This window comes from Bombina bombina, chromosome 1, assembly GCF_027579735.1.
Source record: "Bombina bombina isolate aBomBom1 chromosome 1, aBomBom1.pri, whole genome shotgun sequence".
Classification (NCBI taxonomy): Eukaryota; Metazoa; Chordata; class Amphibia; order Anura; family Bombinatoridae; genus Bombina; species Bombina bombina.
The window spans coordinates 1,191,501,010-1,191,524,589 of NC_069499.1; the positions used below are offsets into that span (position 1 = coordinate 1,191,501,010).

Genomic DNA, 23,580 nt, shown 5'->3' on the forward strand with positions numbered 1-23,580 from the left:
TGCGCACATTATACTAACACATTGCACTCCAACATTGCTAAGGTGATGGTACAAACGCTAGCATTTACCAGCACTAAAAATAAAGGTGACCTTTATTCACAAGCTTAAAAAAACTGTGTAGAAGGAACCTTCACTGCTTGCCTAAGCGGCTCCGTCCGCCCACTGCAAAAATATTTTTCAATGAGGTGACGTTTCCACCTCTTAGCCAATAGCCGTGCTAGCATATGGCACACTACCGTACGACTAGCACAGTTATTGACTAAGAGGTGGAAACATCACCTCATTGAAAAAAAAGACTTTTGCTGTGGCGGACGGAGCCGCTTAGTTTAGCAGTGAAGCCGTAGCAAAATAAAGGTATCTTCTGCACAGTTTTTTTATAAAACTCATAAATGAAGGTCACCTTTATTTTAAGTGCTGGTAAATCCTAGAGTTTAGTATAATGTGCGTGACAATATTCACGTCAGGTTGCGTATCCAAGACAAACACTAATTCTTCTTTGGGCTATGATATTTCTTGTATATTAGTGAATGCAGATGATTTGCATGTAATGGCTGACATGCCTTGTCTTTGATAAGTTAGCACGTACAGTGTATATCTGACCATTTATTTTTGTCCCAAACAAGTCCAGTTCTTATCTAAAAATGTTTGTTTTTTTGGGTGGGAGTTTCTTGTTTGGTTTTTTTTATTTGAAAGTTGAAACAAACTTTAAACAGCTGTTCCTTGACAACGTTCCATAACATCAAGATGATATCCAATTGGTTTTGTGTAAATCATCTGCCTTCACGTGTGTGATGGAAACAGAAATTACTCTTTCTGGCTTGTCAGATTAAACATATCCAAATATTTGTGGGAGCCTTAGTTTTGAAAACACCTCTATAATAATGCGCACACAGTAAGTGAGCCATATAACTGATTAACATTAATTAACTGATTAATGCAAAAAACTTCCAACAGGAGCGCTAGAAGTATTAGCTACAATAGTCTCTGGTTTCACTGTGATCATCATTACCCCCCCCCCTAATATTTGTTTCACTGCGTCACCCTACATTGGCGCTTCACAGTCTTTCCACTTGAATGCTTATTTCTGCATCTCCAGGTGTCCGGAGCCAGCCCTGGGTCCAGTTCCAAAGGAAAGCTGCACGTTTGCCACGATCCTCCACATACAACCAATTGTCTTCATCGCTCACAAGTGCCAACAATCTGCACCAGATGAAAGGATTCCCAGCATTCATTGGGGCTGAGACTGATTCCAGTAATGGAGGTGAGCACACCTGGGGGGTTAGATATATGGATACAGAATAATCTGTACTCCTCTGCAAGCTTACAAAATATAATTAATAAATAGTATACTAACATGTATGACAGACATAAGTACAGAGACTAGTTAGTGCTATGCTGAAAAATGCAAACAGAAATAACATGAAGAAATGATACAACACTGAAACTACAATTATAAGCATAGACCTAGATGTAGTCATAACGAATGGTAATAAAAATTCTTATGAGAGAGACTACATAAAATGTTTATATTGTACAGCGTTCCATTTTATCCCAAAAGTTTACTGGTTCTGTGACCGTGATCCTTCACTCTATTTATTCTCTTTGTCCTGTTTCAATACTGCTTATGTATTAAACATGCATCCACTTCTTGTTTTATAGATACAGTGGGACCTCGGTTTACGAAATTAATCCGTTCTCCGGGACGTTTCGTATTTCGAAAAATTCGTAAACCGAAACACGGTTTCCCATAGGAATGCATTGAAAACCAATTAATGCGTTCCGGAGGTGAGAAAAAAAAAAGTCAAACACAGTATTTTATCTGTTCAAAACTCTTTATAAAGTGCACTTTAAAGGCATAAATACTGTACATAATATTTCAAACATCCAACTTTATGTTTTAAAACATCACACATCAACTTTTAAAACATGGCAGACTGTTGGTAACATGGTACAGTACACTTTAACTGTACTGTACATAAATAACACGTCAACAGGGAAAACATGGAAAATAGCAAAACAATTTCAACACTGTTTGGAAGATGAGGAGGACGAGGGCAATTGGGCAGCACTAACACAAGCAGGTTCTTCTTCATGTCTAGGCTGTTTTTGTAGGAACCTTTCCATTGTCTGCTGCCTCTGGCGCCTTTTAAGCATCCCTCGGAAAGGGGACATGATGTCTGTGTCAAAACTGCTCACAAGTCTGTGGGCTAGAGCCTTATCTGGGTGGTGCTGCTGTACAAAAGTCTGTAGGTTTACCCACATTTGGCATGCCTCCTTGAGTTCCGTGGAAGAGAGCTGTTCCTCACTCATTTCCTCCTCCTCCTCAAATGCGATCTGCTCCTCCATCGACTCCTTCTGCAATTCCACCAGCTCCTCGGTGGTTAGGTCACGGTTGTGTTCCTCCACCAGCTCGTAGACATCCTCCTCAGTCACCTCCAGGCCCATGGTCCTCCCCAAGGAAACAATTTCCTCCAACACTGTTGACTCTGGTGCAGGTGCAGAAGCACTGGAGGCAGGTTTTACAACACAGTCTGGCCAAAGGTTGCGCCAAGCAGAATTTAGGTTTGTCTGGCTGACCCCGGCCCAGGCAATGGTGATAATCTGCAGACAGCTCACAATGTCAAAATGCTCTCTCCAAAATTCATGGAGGGTGAGGCTTGAGCGATCTGTCATCTCAAAGCATCGCTGGAAAAGCTCCCTTGTGTAGATTTTTTTAAAATTGGAGATGACCTGCTGGTCCATTGGCTGGAGTAGTGGGGTGGTGTTAGGCGGAAGGAACATGACCTTGATGAAATTAAAGTCCTCCAGCAAGTCTTCCTCGAGGCCTGGAGGATGGGCAGGAGCATTGTCCATGAGCAGCATGGCCTTGAGTGGCAGGTTATTATCCACAAGGTACTTCTTCACAGCAGGACCAAAAACCGCATTGACCCACTTCACAAACAAGAGGCGTGTGACCCAAGCCTTTGGGTTAGACTGCCACAAAACGCTCAACTGCTCCTTGTTCACCTTGTGTTTCTTGAAGGCCCGTGGGGTCTCTGAATGGTAGACAAGCAGGGGCTTGATCTTAAGGTCCCCACTGGGGTTGGCGCAGAACAGGAGGGTAAGACGGTCCTTCATCGGCTTGTGGCCAGGCAATGAGGTCTCCTGTTCTGTGATGAAGGTACGCTTTGGCATCCTCTTCCAGAAGAGTCCAGTCTCGTCGCAGTTGAAGACCTGCTGAGGAAGGTAGCCCTCTGAAACTATGACTTCCAGGAACTCCGTAGCAAAATCTTCAGCTGCAGCAACATCGGAACTTGCAGCCTCTCCATGCCTGACCACACTGTGGATGCCAGATCTGTTCTTGAACCTTTCGAACCACCCCCTGCTGGCCTTGAAGCCTTCTGCATCTGCTGACGTTTCTGGCTGTTGTTTGAGGAGGTCAGCATGCAAGGCCTTGGCTTTTTCGCAGATGATCGCCTTGGTCACTGAGTCCCCTGCACGCTGCTTCTGTTCAATCCAGAGCAGGAGCAACTTCTCGACCTCCTCCAGAACAGGTGGCCGTTGCTTGGAGACCCGGGTGACTCCCTTGGCTGCATCTCTCCCAGTAATCTTCTCTTTCATTTTTTGGATTGTACCGATTGTGGATGCACTCCTTCCATACTCTTTGGCAAGGTCAGTCAATCGCATTCCTCCTTCATGCTTCCTGATGATTTCCTTCTTGTCCTCAAGCAGAATCATCTCCTTCTTCCTCTTCCCAGCTTCCGCTGCTTTCTTGGGTGCCATGACACCACCGTCCCTAAGTATGCAAAAAAAATTAAAAATGCTTTACACCCACATGAGCTGGCATGGAAAACAACCCCACAATGCAAAAAAGGCATGCACAGCACATGAGCTGGCATGGAAACCACACTAAAAGGCATGCACAGCAGATGAGCTGTAACAGGCATGCACAGCAGATGAGCTGTAACAGGCATGCACAGCAGATGAGCTGTAACAGGCATGCACAGCAGATGAGCTGTAACAGGCATGCACAACAGATGAGCTGTAACAGGCATGCACAGCAGATGAGCTGTAACAGGCATGCACAACAGATGAGCTGTAACAGCCATGCACAGCAGATGAGCTGTAACAGGCATGCACAGCAGATGAGCTGTAACAGGCATGCACAGCAGATGAGCTGTAACAGCCATGCACAGCAGATGAGCTGTAACAGGCATGCACAGCAGATGAGCTGTAACAGGCATGCACAGCAGATGAGCTGTAACAGCCATGCACAGCAGATGAGCTGTAACAGGCATGCACAGCACATGAGCTGGCATGGAAATCACCCCCAGAATGCAGAATACACAGTAAAAGGCATGCAAACAACCAAGCTCAGCTCCCTACCTTTCCACTTCTTGAGATGCACCAAACGTTAAATTTTTCACAATTTTAGGTTTCTCACTGAAATTATTTACAAACAGCTTGTGCAATTATGGCATAAATGGTTGTAAATGCTTCTCTGGGATCCCCTTTGTTCAGAAATAGCAGAAATATATAGCTTTGGCATTGCTTTTTGGTAATTAGAAGGCCTTTAAATGCCACTGCGCACCACACGTGTATTATGCCCAGCAGTGAAGGGGTTAATTAGGGAGCATGTAGGGAGGTTTTTGGGGTAATTTTAGCTGTAGTGTAGTGTAGTAGACAACCCAAAGTATTGATCTAGGCCCATTTTGGTATATTTCATGCCACCATTTCACTGCCAAATACGATCAAATAAAAAAAAACTTTAAATTTTTCACAATTTTAGGTTTCTCACTGAAATTATTTACAAACAGCTTGTGCAATTATGGCATAAATGGTTGTAAATGCTTCTCTGGGATCCCCTTTGTTCAGGAATAGCAGAAATATATAGCTTTGGCATTGCTTTTTGGTAATTAGAAGGCCGTTAAATGCCACTGTGCACCACACGTGTATTATGCCCAGCAGTGAAGGGGTTAATTAGGGAGCATGTAGGGAGCTTTTTGGGGTAATTTTAGCTGTAGTGTAGTAGACAACCAAAAGTATTGATCTAGGCCCATTTTGGTATATTTCATGCCACCATTTCACCGCCAAATACGATCAAATAAAAAAAAAGTTACATTTTTCACAATTTTAGGTTTCTCACTGAAATTATTTACAAACAGCTTGTGCAATTATGGTTGTAAATGCTTCTCTGGGATCCCCTTTGTTCAGAAATAGCAGACATATATGGCTTTGGCGTTGCTTTTTGGTAATTAGAAGGCCGCTAAATGCCGCTGCGCACCACACGTGTATTATGCCCAGCAGTGCAGGGGTTAATTAGGGAGCTTCTAGGGAGCTTGTAGGGTTAATTTTAGCTTTAGTGTAGTAGACAACCCAAAGTATTGATCTAGGTCCATTTTGGTATATTTCATGCCACCATTTCACCGCCAAATACGATCAAATAAAAAAAAACGTTACATTTTTCACAATTTTAGGTTTCTCACTGAAATTATTTACAAACAGCTTGTGCAATTATGGTTGTAAATGCTTCTCTGGGATCCCCTTTGTTCAGAAATAGCAGACATATATGGCTTTGGCGTTGCTTTTTGGTAATTAGAAGGCCGCTAAATGCCGCTGCGCACCACACGTGTATTATGCCCAGCAGTGCAGGGGTTAATTAGGGTGCTTCTAGGGAGCTTGTAGGGTTAATTTTAGCTTTAGTGTAGTAGACAACCCAAAGTATTGATCTAGGCCCATTTTGGTATATTTCATGCCACCATTTCACTGCCAAATGCGATCAAATAAAAAAAATCGTTCCGTTTTTCACAAACTTTAGGTTTCTCACTGATATTATTTACAAACAGCTTGTGCAATTATGGCACAAATAGTTGTAAATGCTTCTCTGGGATCCCCTTTGTTCAGAAATAGCAGACATATATGGCTTTAGCGTTACTTTTTGGTAATTAGAAGGCCGCTAAATGCCGCTGTGCATCACACGTGTATTATGGCTAGCAGTGAAGGGGTTAATTAGGTAGCTTGTAGGGTTAATTTTAGCTTTAGTGTAGAGATCAGCCTCCCACCTGACACATCAGACCCCCTGATCCCTCCCAAACAGCTCTGTTCCCTCCCCCACCCCACAATTGTCCCCGCCATCTTAAGTACTGGCAGAAAGTCTGCCAGTACTAAAATAAAAGGTATAGTTGTTTTCTCCAACATAGGTGTGTCCGGTCCACGGCGTCATCCTTACTTGTGGGATATTCTCCTCCCCAACAGGAAATGGCAAAGAGCCCAGCAAAGCTGGTCACATGATCCCTCCTAGGCTCCGCCTACCCCAGTCATTCTCTTTGCCGTTGTACAGGCAACATCTCCACGGAGATGGCTTAGAGTTTTTTAGTGTTTAACTGTAGTTTTTATTATTCAATCAAGAGTTTGTTATTTTAAAATAGTGCTGGTATGTACTATTTACTCAGAAACAGAAAAGAGATGAAGATTTCTGTTTGTATGAGGAAAATGATTTTAGCACCGTAACTAAAATCCATGGCTGTTCCACACAGGACTGTTGAGAGCAATTAACTTCAGTTGGGGGAACAGTGTGCAGTCTCTTACTGCTTGAGGTATGACACATTCTAACAAGACGATGTAATGCTGGAAGCTGTCATTTTCCCTATGGGATCCGGTAAGCCATGTTTATTAAGATAGTAAATAAGGGCTTCACAAGGGCTTATTAAGACTGTAGACTTTTTCTGGGCTAAATCGATTCATTATTAACACATATTTAGCCTTGAGGAATCATTTATTCTGGGTATTTTGATATGATTATATCGGCAGGCTTAGGGGCTTTCCCTGATCATAGTCAGAGCCTCATTTTCGCGCCGGTATGGCGCACTTGTTTTTGAGGACAGCATGGCATGCAGCTGCATGTGTGTGGAGCTCTGATACATAGAAAAGTCTTTCTGAAGGCATCATTTGGTATTGTATTCCCCTTTGGGCTTGGTTGGGTCTCAGCAAAGCAGATTCCAGGGACTGTAAAGGGGTTAAATATAAAAACGGCTCCGGTTCCGTTATTTTAAGGGTTAAAGCTTCCAAATTTGGTGTGCAATACTTTTAAGGCTTTAAGACACTGTGGTGAAATTTTGGTGAATTTTGAACAATTCCTTCATACTTTTTCGCAATTGCAGTAATAAAGTGTGTTTAGTTTAAAATTTAAAGTGACAGTAACGGTTTTATTTTAAAACGTTTTTTGTGCTTTGTTATCAAGTTTATGCCTGTTTAACATGTCTGAACTACCAGATAGATTGTGTTCTGACTGTGGGGAAACCAAGGTTCCTTCTCATTTAACTATATGTATTTTATGTCATAACAAAATTTAGTAAAAATGATGCCCAAGATGATTCCTCAAGTGAGGGGAGTAAGCATGGTACTGCATCATCCCCTCCTTCGTCTACACCAGTCTTGCCCATACAGGAGGCCCCTAGTACATCTAGTGCGCCAATACTCCTTACTATGCAACATTTAACGGCTGTAATGGATAATTCTATCAAAAACATTTTAGCCAATATGCCCACTTATCAGTGAAAGCGCGACTGCTCTGTTTTAGAAAATTCTGTAGAGCATGAGAACGCTGATGATATGGTTTCTGAAGGGCCCCTACACCAGTCTGAGGGGGCCAGGGAGGTTTTGTCTGAGGGAGAAATTTCAGATTAGGAAACATTTCTCAACAAGCTGAACCTGATGTGATTACTTTTAAATTTAAGTTGGAACATCTCCGCGCTCTGCTTAAGGAGGTGTTATCCAATTTGGATGATTGTGATTATCTGGTCATTCCAGAACCACTATGTAAAATGGAAAAGTTCTTAGAGGCCCCGGGGCCCCCCGAAGCTTTTCCTATATCCAAGCGGGTGGCGTACATTGTTAGTAAAGAATGGGACAGGCCCGGTATACCTTTAGTACCTCCCCCCATATTTATAAAATTGTTTTCCTATAGTCGACCCCAGAAAGGACTGATGGCAGACAGTCCCCAAGGTCGAGGGGGCGGTTTCTACTCTACACAAGCGCGCCACTATACCCATAGAAGATAGTTGTGCTTTCCAAGATCCTATGGATAAAAATTAGAAGGTCTGCTAAAGATGTTTGTTCAGCAAGGTTCCCTTCTACAACCAATTGCATGCATTGTCCCTGTCACGGCAGCCGCGTGTTTCTAGTTTGATGAGCTAGGAAAGGCGATTATTAGTAATTCTTCTTCTTATGAGGAGATTATGGACAGAATTCGTGCTCTTAAATTGGCTAATTCTTTCACCCTAGACGCCACCTTGCAATTGGCTAGGTTAGCGGCGAAAAAATTCTGGGTTTGCTATTGTGGCGCAGAGCGCTTTGGTTAAAATCTTGGGCAGCGGATGCGTCTTCCAAGAACAAATTGCTTGACATTCCTTTCAAGGGGAAAACACTCTTTGGCCCTGACTTGAAAGAGATTATCTCTGATATCACTGGGGGCAAGGGCCACGCCCTTCCTCAGGATAGGTCTTTTCAAGACCAAAAATAAACCGAAGTTTCGTCCCTTTCGCAGAAACGGATCAGCCCCAAGGGCTACGTCCTCTAAGCAGGAAGGTAATACTTCTCAAGCCAATCCAGCCTGGAGACCTATGCAAGGCTGGAACAAAGGAAAGCAGGCCAGGAAACCTGCCACTGCTACCAAGACAGCATGAAATGCGGGCCCCCGATCCGGGACCGGATCTGGTGGGGGGCAGACTCTCTCTCTTCGCTCAAGCTGTGGCAAGAGATGTTCTGGATCCTTGGGCGCTAGAAATAGTCTCCCAAGGTTATTCTCTGGAGTTCAAGGGGCTTCCTCCAAGGGGGAAGTTCCACAGGTCTCAGTTGTCTTCAGACCACATAAGAAGACAGGCATTCTTACATTGGGTAGACGACCTGCTAAAAATGGGAGTGATTCATCCTGTTCCATTAGGAGAACAAGGGATGGGGTTCTACTCCAATCTGTTCATAGTTCCCAAAAAAGAGGGAACGTTCAGACCAATCTTAGATCTCAAGATCTTGAAAGATGGAAACCATTCGAACACTCCTTCCTTCCATCAGGAAGGTCAATTCATGTCCAAGGTGGATTTCAAGGATGCGTATCTACATATTCCTATCCACAAGGAACATCATCGGTTCCTAAGGTTTGAATTCCTGGACAAGCATTTCCAGTTCGTGGCGTTTTCTTTCGGATTAGCCACTGCTCCTAGGATTTTCTCATAGGTACTAGGGTCCCTTCTGGCGGTGCTAAGACCAAGGGGCATTGCTGTAGTACCTTACTTGGACGACATTCTGATTCGAGCGTCGTCCCTTCCTCAAGTAAAGGCTCACACGGACATTGTCCTGGCCTTTCTCAGATCTCACGGATGGAAAGTGAACGTGGAAAAGAGTTCTCTATCTCCGTCAACGAGGGTTCCCTTCTTGGGAACTATAATAGACTCCTTAGAAATGAGGATTTTTCTGACAGAAGCCAGAAAAACAAATACTTCTAGACTCTTGTCGGATACTTCATTCCGTTCCTCTTCCTTCCATAGCGCAGTGCATGGAAGTGATAGGTTTGATGGTAGCGGCAATGGACATAGTTCCTTTTGTGCGCATTCATCTAAGACCATTACAACTGTTCATGCTCAGTCAGTGGAATGGGGACTATTCAGACTTGTCTCCGAAGATACAAGTAAATCAGAGGACCAGAGACTCATTCCGTTGGTGGCTGTCCCTGGACAACCTGTCACAAGGGATGACCTTCCGCAGACCAGAGTGGGTCATTGTCACGACCGACGCCAGTCTGATGGGCTGGGGCGCGGTCTGGGGATCCCTGAAAGCTCAGGGTCTTTGGTCTCGGGTAGAATCTCTTCTACCGATAAATATTCTGGAACTGAGAGCGATATTCAATGCTCTCAAAGCTTGGCCTCAGCTAGCGAGGGCCAAGTTCATACATCAACCATCAGGGGGGAACAAGGAGTTCCCTAGCGATGGAAGAAGTGACCAAAATCATTCTATGGGCGGAGTCTCACTCCTGCCACCTGTCTGCTATCCACATCCCAGGAGTGGAAAATTGGGAAGCGGATTTTCTGAGTCGTCAGACATTGCATCCGGGGGAGTGGGAACTCCATCCGGAAACCTTTGCCCAAGTCACTCAACCGTGGGGCATTCCAGACATGGATCTGATGGCCTCTCGTCAGAACTTCAGAGTTCCTTACTACGGGTACAGATCCAGGGATCCCAAGGCGGCTCTAGTGGATGCACTAGTAGCACCTTGGACCTTCAAACTAGCTTATGTGTTCCCGCCGTTTCCTCTCATCCCCAGGCTGGTAGCCAGGATCAATCAGGAGAGGGCGTCGGTGATTTTGATAGCTCCTGCGTGGCCACGCAGGACTTGGTATGCAGATCTGGTGAATATGTCATCGGCTCCACCATGGAAGCTACCTTTGAGACGAGACCTTCTTGTCCTAGGTCCGTTCGACCCACTCCAGCTGACTGCTTGGAGATTGAACGCTTGATCTTATCAAAGCGAGGGTTCTCAGATTCTGTTATTAATACTCTTGTTCAGGCCTGAAAGCCTGTAACCAGAAAAATTACCACATAATTTGGTATATCTGTTGGTGTGAATCTGCAGGATTCCCTTGGGACAAGGTTAAGATTCCTAAGAGTCTATCCTTCCTTCGAGAAGGATTGGAAAAAGGATTATCTGCAAGTTCCTTGATGGGACAGATTTCTGCCTTGTCTGTGTTACTTCACAAAAAGCTGGCAGCTGTGCCAGATGTTCTAGCCTTTGTTCAGGCTCTGGTTAGCATCAAGCCTGTTTACAAAATTTTTGACTCCTCCTTGGAGTCTCAACCTAGTTCTTTCAGTTCTTTAGGGGGTTCCGTTTGAACCCTTACATTCCGTTGATATTAAGTTATTATCTTGGAAAGTTTTGTTTTTGGTTGCAATTTCTTCTGCTAGAAGAGTTTCAGAATTATCTGCTCTGCAGTGTTCTTCTCCTTATCTGGTGTTCCATGCAGATAAGGTGGTTTTGCGTACTAAACCTGGTTTTCTTCCAAAAGTTGTTTCTAACAAAAACATTAACCAGGAGATAGTTGTGCCTTCTTTGTGTCCTAATCCAGTTTCAAAGAAGGAACGTTTGTTGCACAACTTGGATGTAGTTCGTGCGCTCAAATTTTACTTAGCAGCTACTAAGGATTTCAGACAAACTTTGTCTTTGTTTGTTGTTTATTCTGGTAAACGGAGAGGTCAAAAAGCAACTTCTACCTCTCTCTCCTTCTGGATTAAAAGCATTATCCGATTGGATTATGAGACTGCCGGACGGCAGCCTCCTGAAAGAATCACAGCTCACTCCGCTAGGGCTGTGGCTTCCACATGGGCCTTCAAGAACGAGGCTTCTGTTGATCAGATATGTAAGGCAGCGACTTGGTCTTCACTGCACACTTTTTCTAAATTTTACAAATTTGATACTTTTGCTTCTTCTGAGGCTATTTTTGGGAGAAAGGTTTTGCAAGCCGTGGTGCCTTCCATTTAGGTGACCTGATTTGCTCCCTCCCTTCATCCGTGTCCTAAAGCTTTGGTATTGGTTCCCACAAGTAAGGATGACGCCGTGGACCGGACACACCTATGTTGGAGAAAACAGAATTTATGTTTACCTGATAAATTACTTTCTCCAACGGTGTGTCCGGTCCACGGCCCGCCCTGGTTTTTTTTAATCAGGTCTGATAATTTATTTTCTTTAACTACAGTCACCACGGTAACATATGGTTTCTCCTATGCAATATTCCTCCTTAACGTCGGTCGAATGACTGGGGTAGGCGGAGCCTAGGAGGGATCATGTGACCAGCTTTGCTGGGCTCTTTGCCATTTCCTGTTGGGGAGGAGAATATCCCACAAGTAAGGATGACGCCGTGGACCGGACACACCGTTGGAGAAAGTAATTTATCAGGTAAACATAAATTCTGTTTTTTTGTGTTTTTTTTTTTTGGGAGCATATTTACATATGCTGCTGTGTAGGATCCCCCCTTAGCCCCCAACCTCCCTGATCCCCCCCTAAACAGCTCTCTAACCCTCCCCCTCTACCTTAATGGATGCCATCTTGAGTACTGGCAGCTGTCTGCCAGTACCCAGCTTAGAATAAAACTTATTTTTTTTCATTTTTTTTTAAATTTTCTGTAGTGTAGCTTCCCCCCGCCAAAGACAAACCCCCCACCCCCTCCAAGTACCCTAACGTATGATGTAGGGCATACTCCCACCCCCCTTTCTCCCACTTCTGAAACATAACAATTTCTGTAGTATAGCGGTTCCCGCCCCGTGCACGCGCCCGTCCGCCACGCCAGTGCGCGCCACCGTATGTCCCGCCCCCGATCCCGCCCCCCTCCACATCACTGGGCCCATCGATGGCCGCCCACCCACCTCCCACGTCGGCTCCCACCGCACCCACCAACGATACCGGCCGTCGATGTCCGGTGCAGAGAGGGCCACAGAGTGGCTCTCTCTGCATCGGATGGCCAAGCAGTGTTATTGCAGGATGCCTCGATATCAGGATCGCTTCCACCGCTTTCCAAGACCAAGGACATACGCCATACGTCCTCGTCGTTAAGTGTCTTTTTTTTGAGGACGTATGGCGTACGTCCTTGGTCCTTAAGGGGTTAAAGGGATGCATTATGCTAACCAGTCTCAAAATAAGTTATGGTGAGGAACAAAACCTTCCATTGTTAATATATAATAAATTATGCAAATAGTTAATTGTGGAGCTTATCTGCACATCCAAATAAATTAGGTGATACTTTTTAGATAGTACTCCTTGGTATATAGTGCTTCCACTGGAGCAGGGGATTCTGGGCAAGGCTTTGTCATGCGAGTGCATAATGCCTCACCATTTTTGCTTCATTGAGCAGGTGGTACAAATGGGGAGAGCGTAAGCGCTAAAAAGCTTAAAAGGCTAGTAAAAGGTACATTTTAATTATATTGTTAGCCTACTAGGAGGCTATATAGTTAGTAAGCTTAAGGCCCTGGGTGTAGCGCTCGGTCCACTTCTCCTGTTCTTACAGGTGGTACAAATGACCTAGTTTGTAATGTATACGTTAACGTACTTTTGATGGAGATTTTGGAGCACAGATCAGTATGCAGATTATTACTTACACAAAATACATAGGTATGCCTAACAACATGCTCATGTAGGTTTACTATTGCTGGGCTTGGTACATTTACTGTTTGGCAACCAGGGACACGGCTATTGCTCTAAACTGTATTATCAAATGTTTGAGTTTTGTCTTTTAATACAAATATATATATATAACCGGTCTGGGGTTAACTGCCTGTGACTTTGGGGACCGCACAGCTTCCTGTGAGTGCCATTGAGCACCCAGGGCTGAGCATGTTGGGATGTGTGCCCAGTCCAGTCTGAGAGTGCAGTCCCCTTCTGTGTTTTGAATATATATATATATATATATATATATATATATATATATATATATATATATATATATATATATATATATATATATATATAAATGATAAATTAGTTCATTAGAATTTACTGTAAAAGTAAAGAAAGGCCATATTCTGCTAACATATAATAGACCTACAAGTAGTTTTTTCTTTGTTGCATTTGAAATAGGCATTTTAAAATGTATTAGTTTTTTTATTTTCTGTTTTTAGTAACTTGGATGCTCCTCTACTGAGAAGAATATTTTGCTTATATGCTTTTGAGGGGTGTCACTATCTAAAAATCTATAAATATTCTTCAGGCCTTAAAGGGAAACTGAAATCAATTTTTTTTCTTTTGTGATTCAGATAGAGCATGCAATTTTAAGCAACTTTCTAATTTACGCCTATTATCAAAATGTCTTCATTCTCGTGGTATCTTTATTTGAAAAGCAAGAATGTAAGTTTAGATGCCAGCCCATTTTTGGTGTACAACCTGGGTTGTTCTTGCTAATGGTGTATAAATTCACCCTCCAATAAACAAGTGATGTCCAGGGTCTGAAACAAAAATTTTCTGGCTCCTTAACTTAGATGCCTTCTTTCTTTAAATAAAGATAGCAAGAGAATGAAGAAAAATTGATAATAGGAGTAAATTAGAAAGTATCTTAAAATTGCATGCTCAATCTGAATCAAAAAAGACAAAAATTGGGTTCAGTTTCCCTGTAACCCCTTAACCCCTTAGTGACCAGAGCACTTTTCCATTTTCTGTCCGTTTGGGACCAAGGCTATTTTTACATTTCTGCGGTGTTTGTGTTTAGCTGAAATTTTCCTCTTACTCATTTACTGTACCCACACATATTATATACCGTTTTTCTCGCCATTAAATGGACTTTCTAAAAATACCATTATTTTCATCATATCTTATCATTTACTATAAAATAATTTATAAAATATGAGGAAAAATGGAAAAAAACACACTTTTTCTAACTTTGAACCACCAAAAAACACCCATGCTAAATAGTTTCTAAATTTTGTCCTGAGTTTAGAAATACCCAATGTTTACAAGTTCTTTGCTTTTTTTGTAACTTATAGGGCCATAAATACAAGTAGCACTTTGCTATTTTCAAACCATTTTTTTTCAAAATTAGCGCTAGTTACATTGGGACACTGATATCTTTCAGGAATCCCTGAATATCCATTGACATGTATATATATTTTTTTTAGAAGACATCCCAAAGTATTGATCTAGGCCCATTTTGGTATATTTCATGCCACCATTTCACCGCCAAATGCGATCAAATACAAAAAATCGTTCACTTTTTCACAAATTTTTTCACAAACTTTCAGTTTCTCACTGAAATTATTTACAAACTGCTTGTGCAATTATGGCATAAATGGTTGTAAATTCTTCTCTGGGATCCCCTTTGTTCAGAAATAGCAGACATATATGGCTTTGGCTTTGCTTTTTGGTAATTAGAAGGCCGCTAAATGCCACTGCCCACCACACGTGTATTATGCCCAGCAGTGAAGGGGTTAATTAGGAAGCATGTAAGGAGCTTTTTGGGGTATTTTTAGCTTTAGTGTAGTGTAGTAGACAACCCCAAGTATTGATCTAGGCCCATTTTGGTATATTTCATGCCACCATTTCACCGCCAAATGCGATCAAATTAAAAAAAATGTTACATTTTTCACAATTTTAGGTTTCTCACTGAAATCATTTACAAACAGCTTGTGCAATTATGGCACAAATGGTTGTAAATGCTTCTCTGGGATCCCCTTTGTTCAGAAATAGCAGACATATATGACTTTGGCGTTGCTTTTTGGTAATTAGAATGCTGCTAAATGGCGCTGCGCAACACACGTGTATTATGGCTAGCAGTGAAGGGGTTAATTAGGTAGCTTGTAGGGAGCTTGCAGGGTTAATTTTAGCTTTAGTGTAGAGATCAGCCTCCCACCTGAAACATCAGACCCCCTGATCCCTCCCAAACATCTCTCTTCCCTCCCCTACCCCACAAATGTCCCCGCCATCTTAAGTACTGGCAGAAACTCTGCCAGTACTAAAATAAAAGGAGAATTTTGGCTTTTTTGTGCATTTTTTTTAGCATATTTACATATGCTTATGTGTAGGATCCCCATTAGCCCCCAACCTCACTGATCCCCCACCAAACAGCTCTCTAACCCTCCCCCTCTGACTTAATGTGCGCCATCTTGGGTACTGGCAGCTGTCTGCCAGTACCCATTTTAGTGAAAAATATGCTGTTATATATTAAAAAAATGTCCCTTTTCTGTAGTGTAGCTTCCCCCCCCCAATACCATCCCCCCACCCCTTCCTGATCCCTTAGATGCTTTCAAAAAAATAAGTTTATTATATATTTTTTTACAATCAACTTGTACCTTTTTTCTGTAGTGTAGCGGTTCCCACCCGCTCCCGCCCCGTGCACGCGCCCGCCCGCCACCCCCCGTGCACGCGCGCGCGCCCGTGCGCGCCCCCGGCGATACCGCAACCGATCCCGCCCCCCTCTCTCACTAAGAAGCCATCGATGGCCGCCCACCCACCTCCCACTTCAGCTCCCACCCACCAACGAATGCGGCCATCGATGTCCGGTGCAGAGAGGGCCACAGAGTGGCTCTCTCTGCACCGGAGGGGTAAAAAATGTTATTGCAGGATGCCTCAATATCGAGGCATCCTGCAATAACCGGAAATCAGCTGGAAGTGATCAGGATCGCTTCCAGCTGCTTTCCAAACCGAGGACGTGCAGGGTACGTCCTTGGTCGTTAAGTGACTTTTTTAAGAGGACGTACCCTGCACGTCCTCGGTCATTAAGGGGTTAAGGACCAAGGACGTACAGGGTACGTCCTGCAAAAACTGTCAGTTAGTGACCAAGGACGTACCCTGTATTGAGGCATAACTGTAATACCTTTTTTTAGCCACCAATGCAGAGAGAGCCACTCTGTGGCCCTCTCTGCATCGGGCATTAATGGTGCCATTCGTTGGTGGGTGGGAGCAGCAGCAGGGAGGCGGGTGGGCGGCCCATCGATGTCCTCGGTTCCTGATCCTGCAATGGTAATATCCGCGTCATTAGGCAGAAGCGGCCGGGGGCAGGCTTTGGCGTGGGTGTTCGCCCTAAGTTTTGACTTTTCTTTCAGAGATGGTGGGGCTCTCTGGGATGTTGGGCAAGGGATCTGGGAGAGGAAGGGAGGTAGGATATTGAGGGGGGGTAGCTATACTACAGAAAATATCTTATTTATTTCCTAAGATATGGTGAGTCCACGGAATCATCAATTACTAGTGGGAATATCACTCCTGGCCAGCAAGAGGAGGCAAATAGCACTACAGCAAAGCTGTTATATATGTCACTTACCTTACCCATAACCTCCAGTCATTTTCTTTGCCTGCGGTGCAAGGAGGAGGTGAAGTTTTGGTGTCTGATCTACAATCAAGAGTTTTTTATTTTAAAGCAGAGTAGGTTTGCTCTGATCTTTCTAAAGGGTCTAGCCTTAGCCCATGTCAGTCTCTTCAGTAGGGCAGTGGTGGCTTTTAAGCAATTGGGAACTTGTGGGGTACAATCCTCATTGCGTTTTCCCAAAACATTTTGCTGCCCTATTTAGATAGCCTGAGTAAGTTTACTTAGTCTTTCTGTATTTCCACAGGACCATGTGAGGGATGGCATCCTCTTAAACCAGGTGAGCTGTCCTGCTGCCGGACAGATAAATATTAAGGTAAGTGCCAGTTTTATTTTTCTATGTAGCAGGGAAAAATGTGACACTTATTCAGCTGAAACGCTGCAGGGGGGCGTTTTTTATTATTCCTGTCAGGGTGCAGGTTTTTATGGCAGTTTTTGCAGGCACTGTTAGTGTGAGGAGTTATTTATTTTATTGATGGCTCAGTGAGGATCTGTTTTTAGTAACAGATTATTTACTTTTTTGGGGGTTTTATTGTTTGTTTTTAAGCCTGTTTTTCAAGAAAGATGCTTTTAAAAAAAATAATTGCTTTTTTGTCAGCTGTTGGACTGCCCCTTTTAGGGAGGTTCTGATTCTGTGATGTCAGAGTTTGTTTGGCACTTTTCTTCACTTCCTGTAAGAGTGAAGTGCGCATATTTCAGATGGCTCTGCTGTTTAGAAGGCTTCTTGCTGTTTTTGGTTCTCTGGAAATCCGGATTGTAAACGGGATCGTTTTTTTTCCTCAGTTTGCTGCGGGTTGCAGGACAGGTAGGGCACCTCAGTAATTCTGCTGAGGTGTAGAGTGTTGCCTGGGGTATGTTTTCTTGATTTGGTAAATTTAAAGGGAACATTTATTTAAGAACATTTGTTTGGTTCTATATTATATCCTTTGTTAAAAGAAAAATAAAACTGTAGCTTATGTTTTCATGCCCAGGTGGAACCCCCAGTACCTTTTTGCTCTTCATGTATTGAAAGAACTTTAGCTTACAGAAATAGACGTTTTTGAGCCATCATTAGCTAAGGCGGAGGCTGTTCAGGAGCCTCCTGTTTCAGATGTGCCGCAGCTTTCCCCTCAAGCGTCCGAATCCTAATCATTTGCACATGCAGTGCCCTGCGTTTCCTCTCATGCCCCGTCTGGAGTTACTTTGCAAGATATTGCTGCCCAAGTATCTTCTGCGGTATCTGAGACGCTGCCTGCTTTTCCCATGCTGCAGGGAAAACACAAAAGGAATTTTAAAGAAACAGTAAGTAAGGTTTCTGATCCTGAGGTGGCTAATCAAAGTATTTCCTCTCAGAAGTCTGAGGATGAAGATTCTTCGGGTGCATCTGAGGGTGAAATTTTGGATTCAGTCAGTATAATTCCTTCTACTGATGCTGGAACACCTCCGCTTGTTACTTAAGGAGGTTTTGGCTACCTTGGATGACTCCAATGCTTCTATTGTTGTTAACCCTAAGAAGTCTAGAAAGCTGAACAAATATTTTGATGTTCCCTCTGCGGTGGAGGTATTTCCTTTTTCTCCATCACCTATTTTTAATCAAATGTTTCCTATAGCTGACTCTATTAAGGAGTCGTGGCAAACGGTTCCTAAGGTGGAAGGAGCTATTTCCACTTTGTCTAAAAGGACCACTATTCCCATAGAGGATAGTTGTTCTTTTAAGGATCCAATGGATAAGAAATTGGAGGAATTATTAAAGAAAATGTATGTTCACCAAGGTCTTCAATGGCAGCCTGCGGTGTGTATTGCTACTGTTACCAGCGCTGCAGCTTACTGGTTTGATGCTTTGTCTGATTCTATTCAGACAGATGCTCCTCTTGAGGAGATCCAGGACAGGATTAAGGATCTTAATTTAGCCAATTCCTTTATTACGGATGCTTCCTTACAAGTCATTTAACTGGGAGCAAAAATGTCTAGTTTTGCGGTTCTAGCTCACAGAGCCCTTTGGTTAAAATCCTGGTCTGCGGATGTTTCTTCTAAGTTATTAGCTATTCCCTACAAGGGTAAGACCTTGTTTGGGCCTGGTTTGGCTGAAATTATTTCAGATATCACAGGAGGAAAGGATCTTTTCTTCCTCAAGATAGAAAGGACATCAGAGTCATTTTCGTTCCTTTTGTAACTTTAGAGGTAAACCCTCCGCTTCCTCTTCCAAGCAGAAAACTTTCCAAATCTTCCTGTAAGTCTAGTCAGTCTTGGAACAAGGGGAAACAGTCTAAGAAGCCTGCAGCTGACTCCAAGTCAGCATGAAGGGTTGGCCCACAATCCAGGAATGGATCCTAGTAGGGGGCAGGCATTGTTAATTTGCTTGGGCTTGGATACAAGATGCCCCAGACCTGTGGGCCATGGAATTTGTATCTCAGGGGTACAAGATAGAATTCAAGACTTTTCCTCCCAGAGGCAGTTTCTTCTCTCAAGATTATCTGTAGACCAGATAAAGAGAGAGGCGTTCTTAAAGGGACACTCAGGTTATATTACATTTTCATGATTCAGATACAGCATGTAATTTTAAACAACTTTCCAATTTACTTCCATTAAAAAAAATGTGCACAGTCTTTTATATTTACAATTTTTGAGTTACCAGATCCTACTGAGCATGTGCAAGAATTCACAGACTATACGTATATGCATTTGTGATTGGCTGATTGCTATCACATGGTACAAGGGGAGTGGAAATATACATAACTTTGAAATTTGTTATAAAAAAATCTACTACTCATTTGAAGTTCAGACTAAGTAATATTGCATTGTCTTGTTATCTTGCATTTGTTGATTATGCAAATCTAATGTGTTGACGGGTCCTTTAAATTGCATCTTTTTGCCCTGGGAGTTATAGTTCCAGTTCCTCCGCAGGAACAAGCTCTGGGATTTTATTCAAATCTGTTTGTGGTTCCTAAGAAAGAGGGTGCTTTCAGACCTATTTTAGACCTAAAGTGTTTAAACAAGTTCCTCAGTGTACCGTCCTTTTAGATGGAGACTATACGCTCCATTCTTCCTTTGGTTCAAGAGGGTCAGTTTATGACAACCATAGACTTAAAGGATGCGTACCTTCATGTTCCCATTCACCGGGGTCATCACAAGTTTCTAAGGTTTGCTTTATTAGACAATCATTTCCAGTTTGTGGCTCTTCCTTTCGGCCTTGCCACAGCTCCCAGAATTTTCTCAAAGGTCCTGGGGGCTCTTTTGGCAGTGATCCAGTCTCGGGGCATTGCTGTTGCTCCTTATCTGAATGACATTCTGGTTCAGGCGCCGTCTTTTGAACAAGCAAACTCGCATACGGAGATCTTGTTGTCTTTTGTTCGCTCCCACGGTTAGAAGGTAAATCTGGGAAAGAGTTCTCTGATTCCAGCCACAAGAGTAGTGTTTTTAGGGACCATAATAGACTCCCTACTAATAAAGATTTGCCTCTTGTCTTGTCCTTCAGTCATCTCCTCGGCCGTCAGTGGCTATATGTATGACGGTAATTGGTCTGATGGTAGCTTCCATGAACATAATTTCGTTTGCTCGGTTCCATCTCAGACCTCTGCAGTTATGCATGTTAAGGCAATGGAACGGGGCCTATGCGGATCTGTCTCCACAAATAGTTCTGGATCAGGCGACAAGGGACTCTCTTCTGTGGTGGTTGTCTCAGGAACACCTCTCCCAGGGAACTTGCTTTCGCAGACCTTCCTGGGTGATCGTGACCACGGATGCCAGCCTTCTAGGTTGGGGAGCAATTTGGGGGTCATTGAAGATTCAGGGTCTTTGGACTCGGGAGGAGTCAGTTCTCCCTATAAACATTCTAGAACTGAGAGTGAATTGCAATGCTCTACTGGCCTGTCCTTAGTTAGCCTTAGCCCAGTTTATCAGGTTCCAGTCGGACAACTTAACTTCGGTGGCGTACATCAACCACCAGGGGGGAACTCAGAGTTCCTTGGCCATGTCAGAGGTGGCCCGGATAATCCAGTTGGCGGAGTCTCACAACTGTTGTCTTTCTGCGATCCAGATCCCAGGAGTGGACAATAGGGAGGCGGATTTTCTGAGCCAACAAACCTTTTATCCAGGGGAGTGGGAATTCCATCCAGAAGTATTTTCTAGTGTAATCCGCAATGGGGGGCAACCAGAATGGGGGGCAACCATGGATTCTCAGCAGAATGCCAAGCTTCTGGGGTATGGCTCGAGGTCAAGGGATCCAGAGGCTTTCTTGATAGATGCTCTGGCGGTTTCTTGGTATTTCAGTCTAGCATACATATTTCCTCCGTTCACTCTCCTGCCAAGAGTCATTGCTCGGATCAAGCAGGAGAGGGTGATTCTCATAGCGCCGGCGTGGCCTCGCAGGATCTGGTATGCAGATCTAGTGGAAATGTCGTCTCTACCTCTGTGTATACTCCCTCTGAGGAAGGACCTTCTACTTCAGGGTCCTTTTCTTGATCCAAATCTTGTTTCTCTGAAGCTGACTGCTTGGAGTTTGAACGCTTGATTTTATCTAAGCGTGGGTTTTCATAGTCGGTCATTGAGACTATGATTCAGGCTCGTAAGCCTGTGACAAGAAAGATTTACTATAAGATTTGGTGTAAATATCTGTATTGGTGTGAATCCAGAGGCTACTTTTGGAGTAAAGTCAGGATTCCTAGGATTCTGTCTTTTCTCCAGGAGGGTCTGGAGAAGGGTTTGTCAGCTAGTACTCTGAAAGGTCAGATTTCTGCGTTGTCTATTTTGTTGCATAAGCGTTTGGCGGATGCCCCAGACATGCAATCTTTTTGTCAGGCTTTGGTTAGGATTAGGCCTGTGTTCAAGCCTGTTACTTCTCCCTGGAGTCTTAACCTTGTTGAGTTTTACAGTGGGCTCTGTTTGAACCTATGCATTCCTTAGATATCAAGATGTTTTCTTATAAGGTTTTGTTTCTTGTTGCTATTTCTTCTGCTCGGAGAGTTTCGGAACTCTCAGCTCTGCAGTTTGATTCTCCTTATCTTATTTTTCATTCTGATAAGGTGGTTTTACATACTAAATTAGGTTTCCTACCTAAGGCTGTTTAAAACAAGAATATTAATCAGTAGATTGTGGTTCCTTCTTTGTGTCCTAATCCTTCTTCTCCTAAGGAGCATTTATTGCACAACCTAGATGTTGTGCGTGCATTGAAGTTCTATCTTCAGGTGACTAAGGACTTTCGTCAGTCTTCTGCTTTGTTTGTTTGTTTTTCTGGGAAGCGCAAGGGTCAGAACGCTACGGCTACTTCTTTCTCTTTGGCTAAGTATTATTCGTTTGACTTTTGAGACTGCTGGACAGCAACCTCCTGAGAGAATCACTGCTCATTCCATGAGGGCTGTTTCTTCTTCCTGGGCATTTAAAAATGAAGCTTTTGTAGAACAGTTTTGCAAGGCTGCAACTTGGTCCTCTTAGCATACTTTTTAAAAGTTTTATAAATTTGATACTTTTGCCTCAGCTGAGGCTTCTTTTGGGAGAAGGGTTCTTCAAGCAGTGGTGCCTTCTGTTTAGGTCTACCTATCTTGTCCCTCTCTTATCATCTGTGTCCTCTAGCTTGGTTATTGATTCCCACTAGTAATTAATGATTCCGTGGACTCACCATATCTTAGGAAAGAAAACATAATTTATGCTTACCTGATAAATTTATTTCTTTCCAGATATGGTGAGTGCACGGCCCACCCTTTATTTAAGACAGTTATATTTTCTAAAACCTCAGGCACCTCTACACTTTTGTGTTATCTTCTTTTTCCATTTTTTCTTCGGCCGAATGACTGGAGGTTATGGGTAAGGGAAGTGACATATATAGCAGCTTTTCTGTAGTGCTCTTTGTCTCCTCCTGCTGGCCTGGAGTGATATTCCCACTAGTAATTGATGATTCCGTGGACTCACCATATCCGGAAAGAAAGAAATTTATCAGGTAAGCATAAATTATGTTTTTAATAAAAAAAGACACTTTTTTTTGGAGGCAAACTGGGTACTCGCAGACAGCTGCCAGTACCCAAGATGGCGGGAAATAGGTATAGGGGGAGGGTTAGAGAGCTGCATGGGGGGATCAGGGTGGTTGGGGACTAAGAGAGGATCCAACACTGCAGAATCATTTAAAAAAAAAAAAAAGCTTTTTCTTTTAGTACTGGCAGACTTTCTGCCAGTACTTAAGATAGTGGTTACAATTGTGAGGTGGGGGAGGGAAGAGATCTGTTTGAGGGGGGTCAGGGAGGGTTCAGGGGGTGGGATGTGTCAGGTGGGAGGCTGATCTCTACACTAAAGCTAAAATTAACCCTACAAGCTACGTAATTAACCCCTTCACTGCAAGCCATAATACACGTGTGATGCGCAGTGGCATTTAGCGGCCTTCTAATTACCAAAAAGTAACGCTAAAGCCATATATGTCTGCTATTTCTGAACAAAGGGGATCCCAGAGAAGCATTTACAACTATTTGTGCCATAATTGCACAAGCTGTTTGTAAATAATATCAGTGAGAAACCTAAAGTTTGTGAAAAACGGAACGATTTTTTTTATTTGATCGCATTTGGCGGTGAAATGGTGGCATGAAATATACCAAAATGGGCCTAGATCAATACTTTGGGTTGTCTACTACACTAAAGCTAAAATTAACCCTACAAGCTCCCTAATTAACCCCTTCACTGCTGGGCATAATACGTGTGGAGCGCAGCGGCATTTAGCAGCCTTCTAATTACCAAAAAGCAACAACAATGCCATATAAGTCTGCTATTTCTGAACAAAGGGGATCACAGAGAAGCTTTTACAACCATTTGTGCC

General features: G+C 43.3%; 1 protein-coding gene across 1 annotated transcript in view; it reads left to right on the top strand.

Annotated features, from left to right (window-relative positions):
* Window positions 1–23,580, top strand: part of FAM171A2 (family with sequence similarity 171 member A2) — a 152,802-nt gene that overhangs the window by 94,106 nt on the left and 35,116 nt on the right. The window contains exon 4 of the mRNA XM_053699979.1: window positions 1,097–1,261. Coding sequence (XP_053555954.1) covers window positions 1,097–1,261 — 165 coding nt within the window. The remainder of the gene's footprint in view (window positions 1–1,096; window positions 1,262–23,580) is intronic.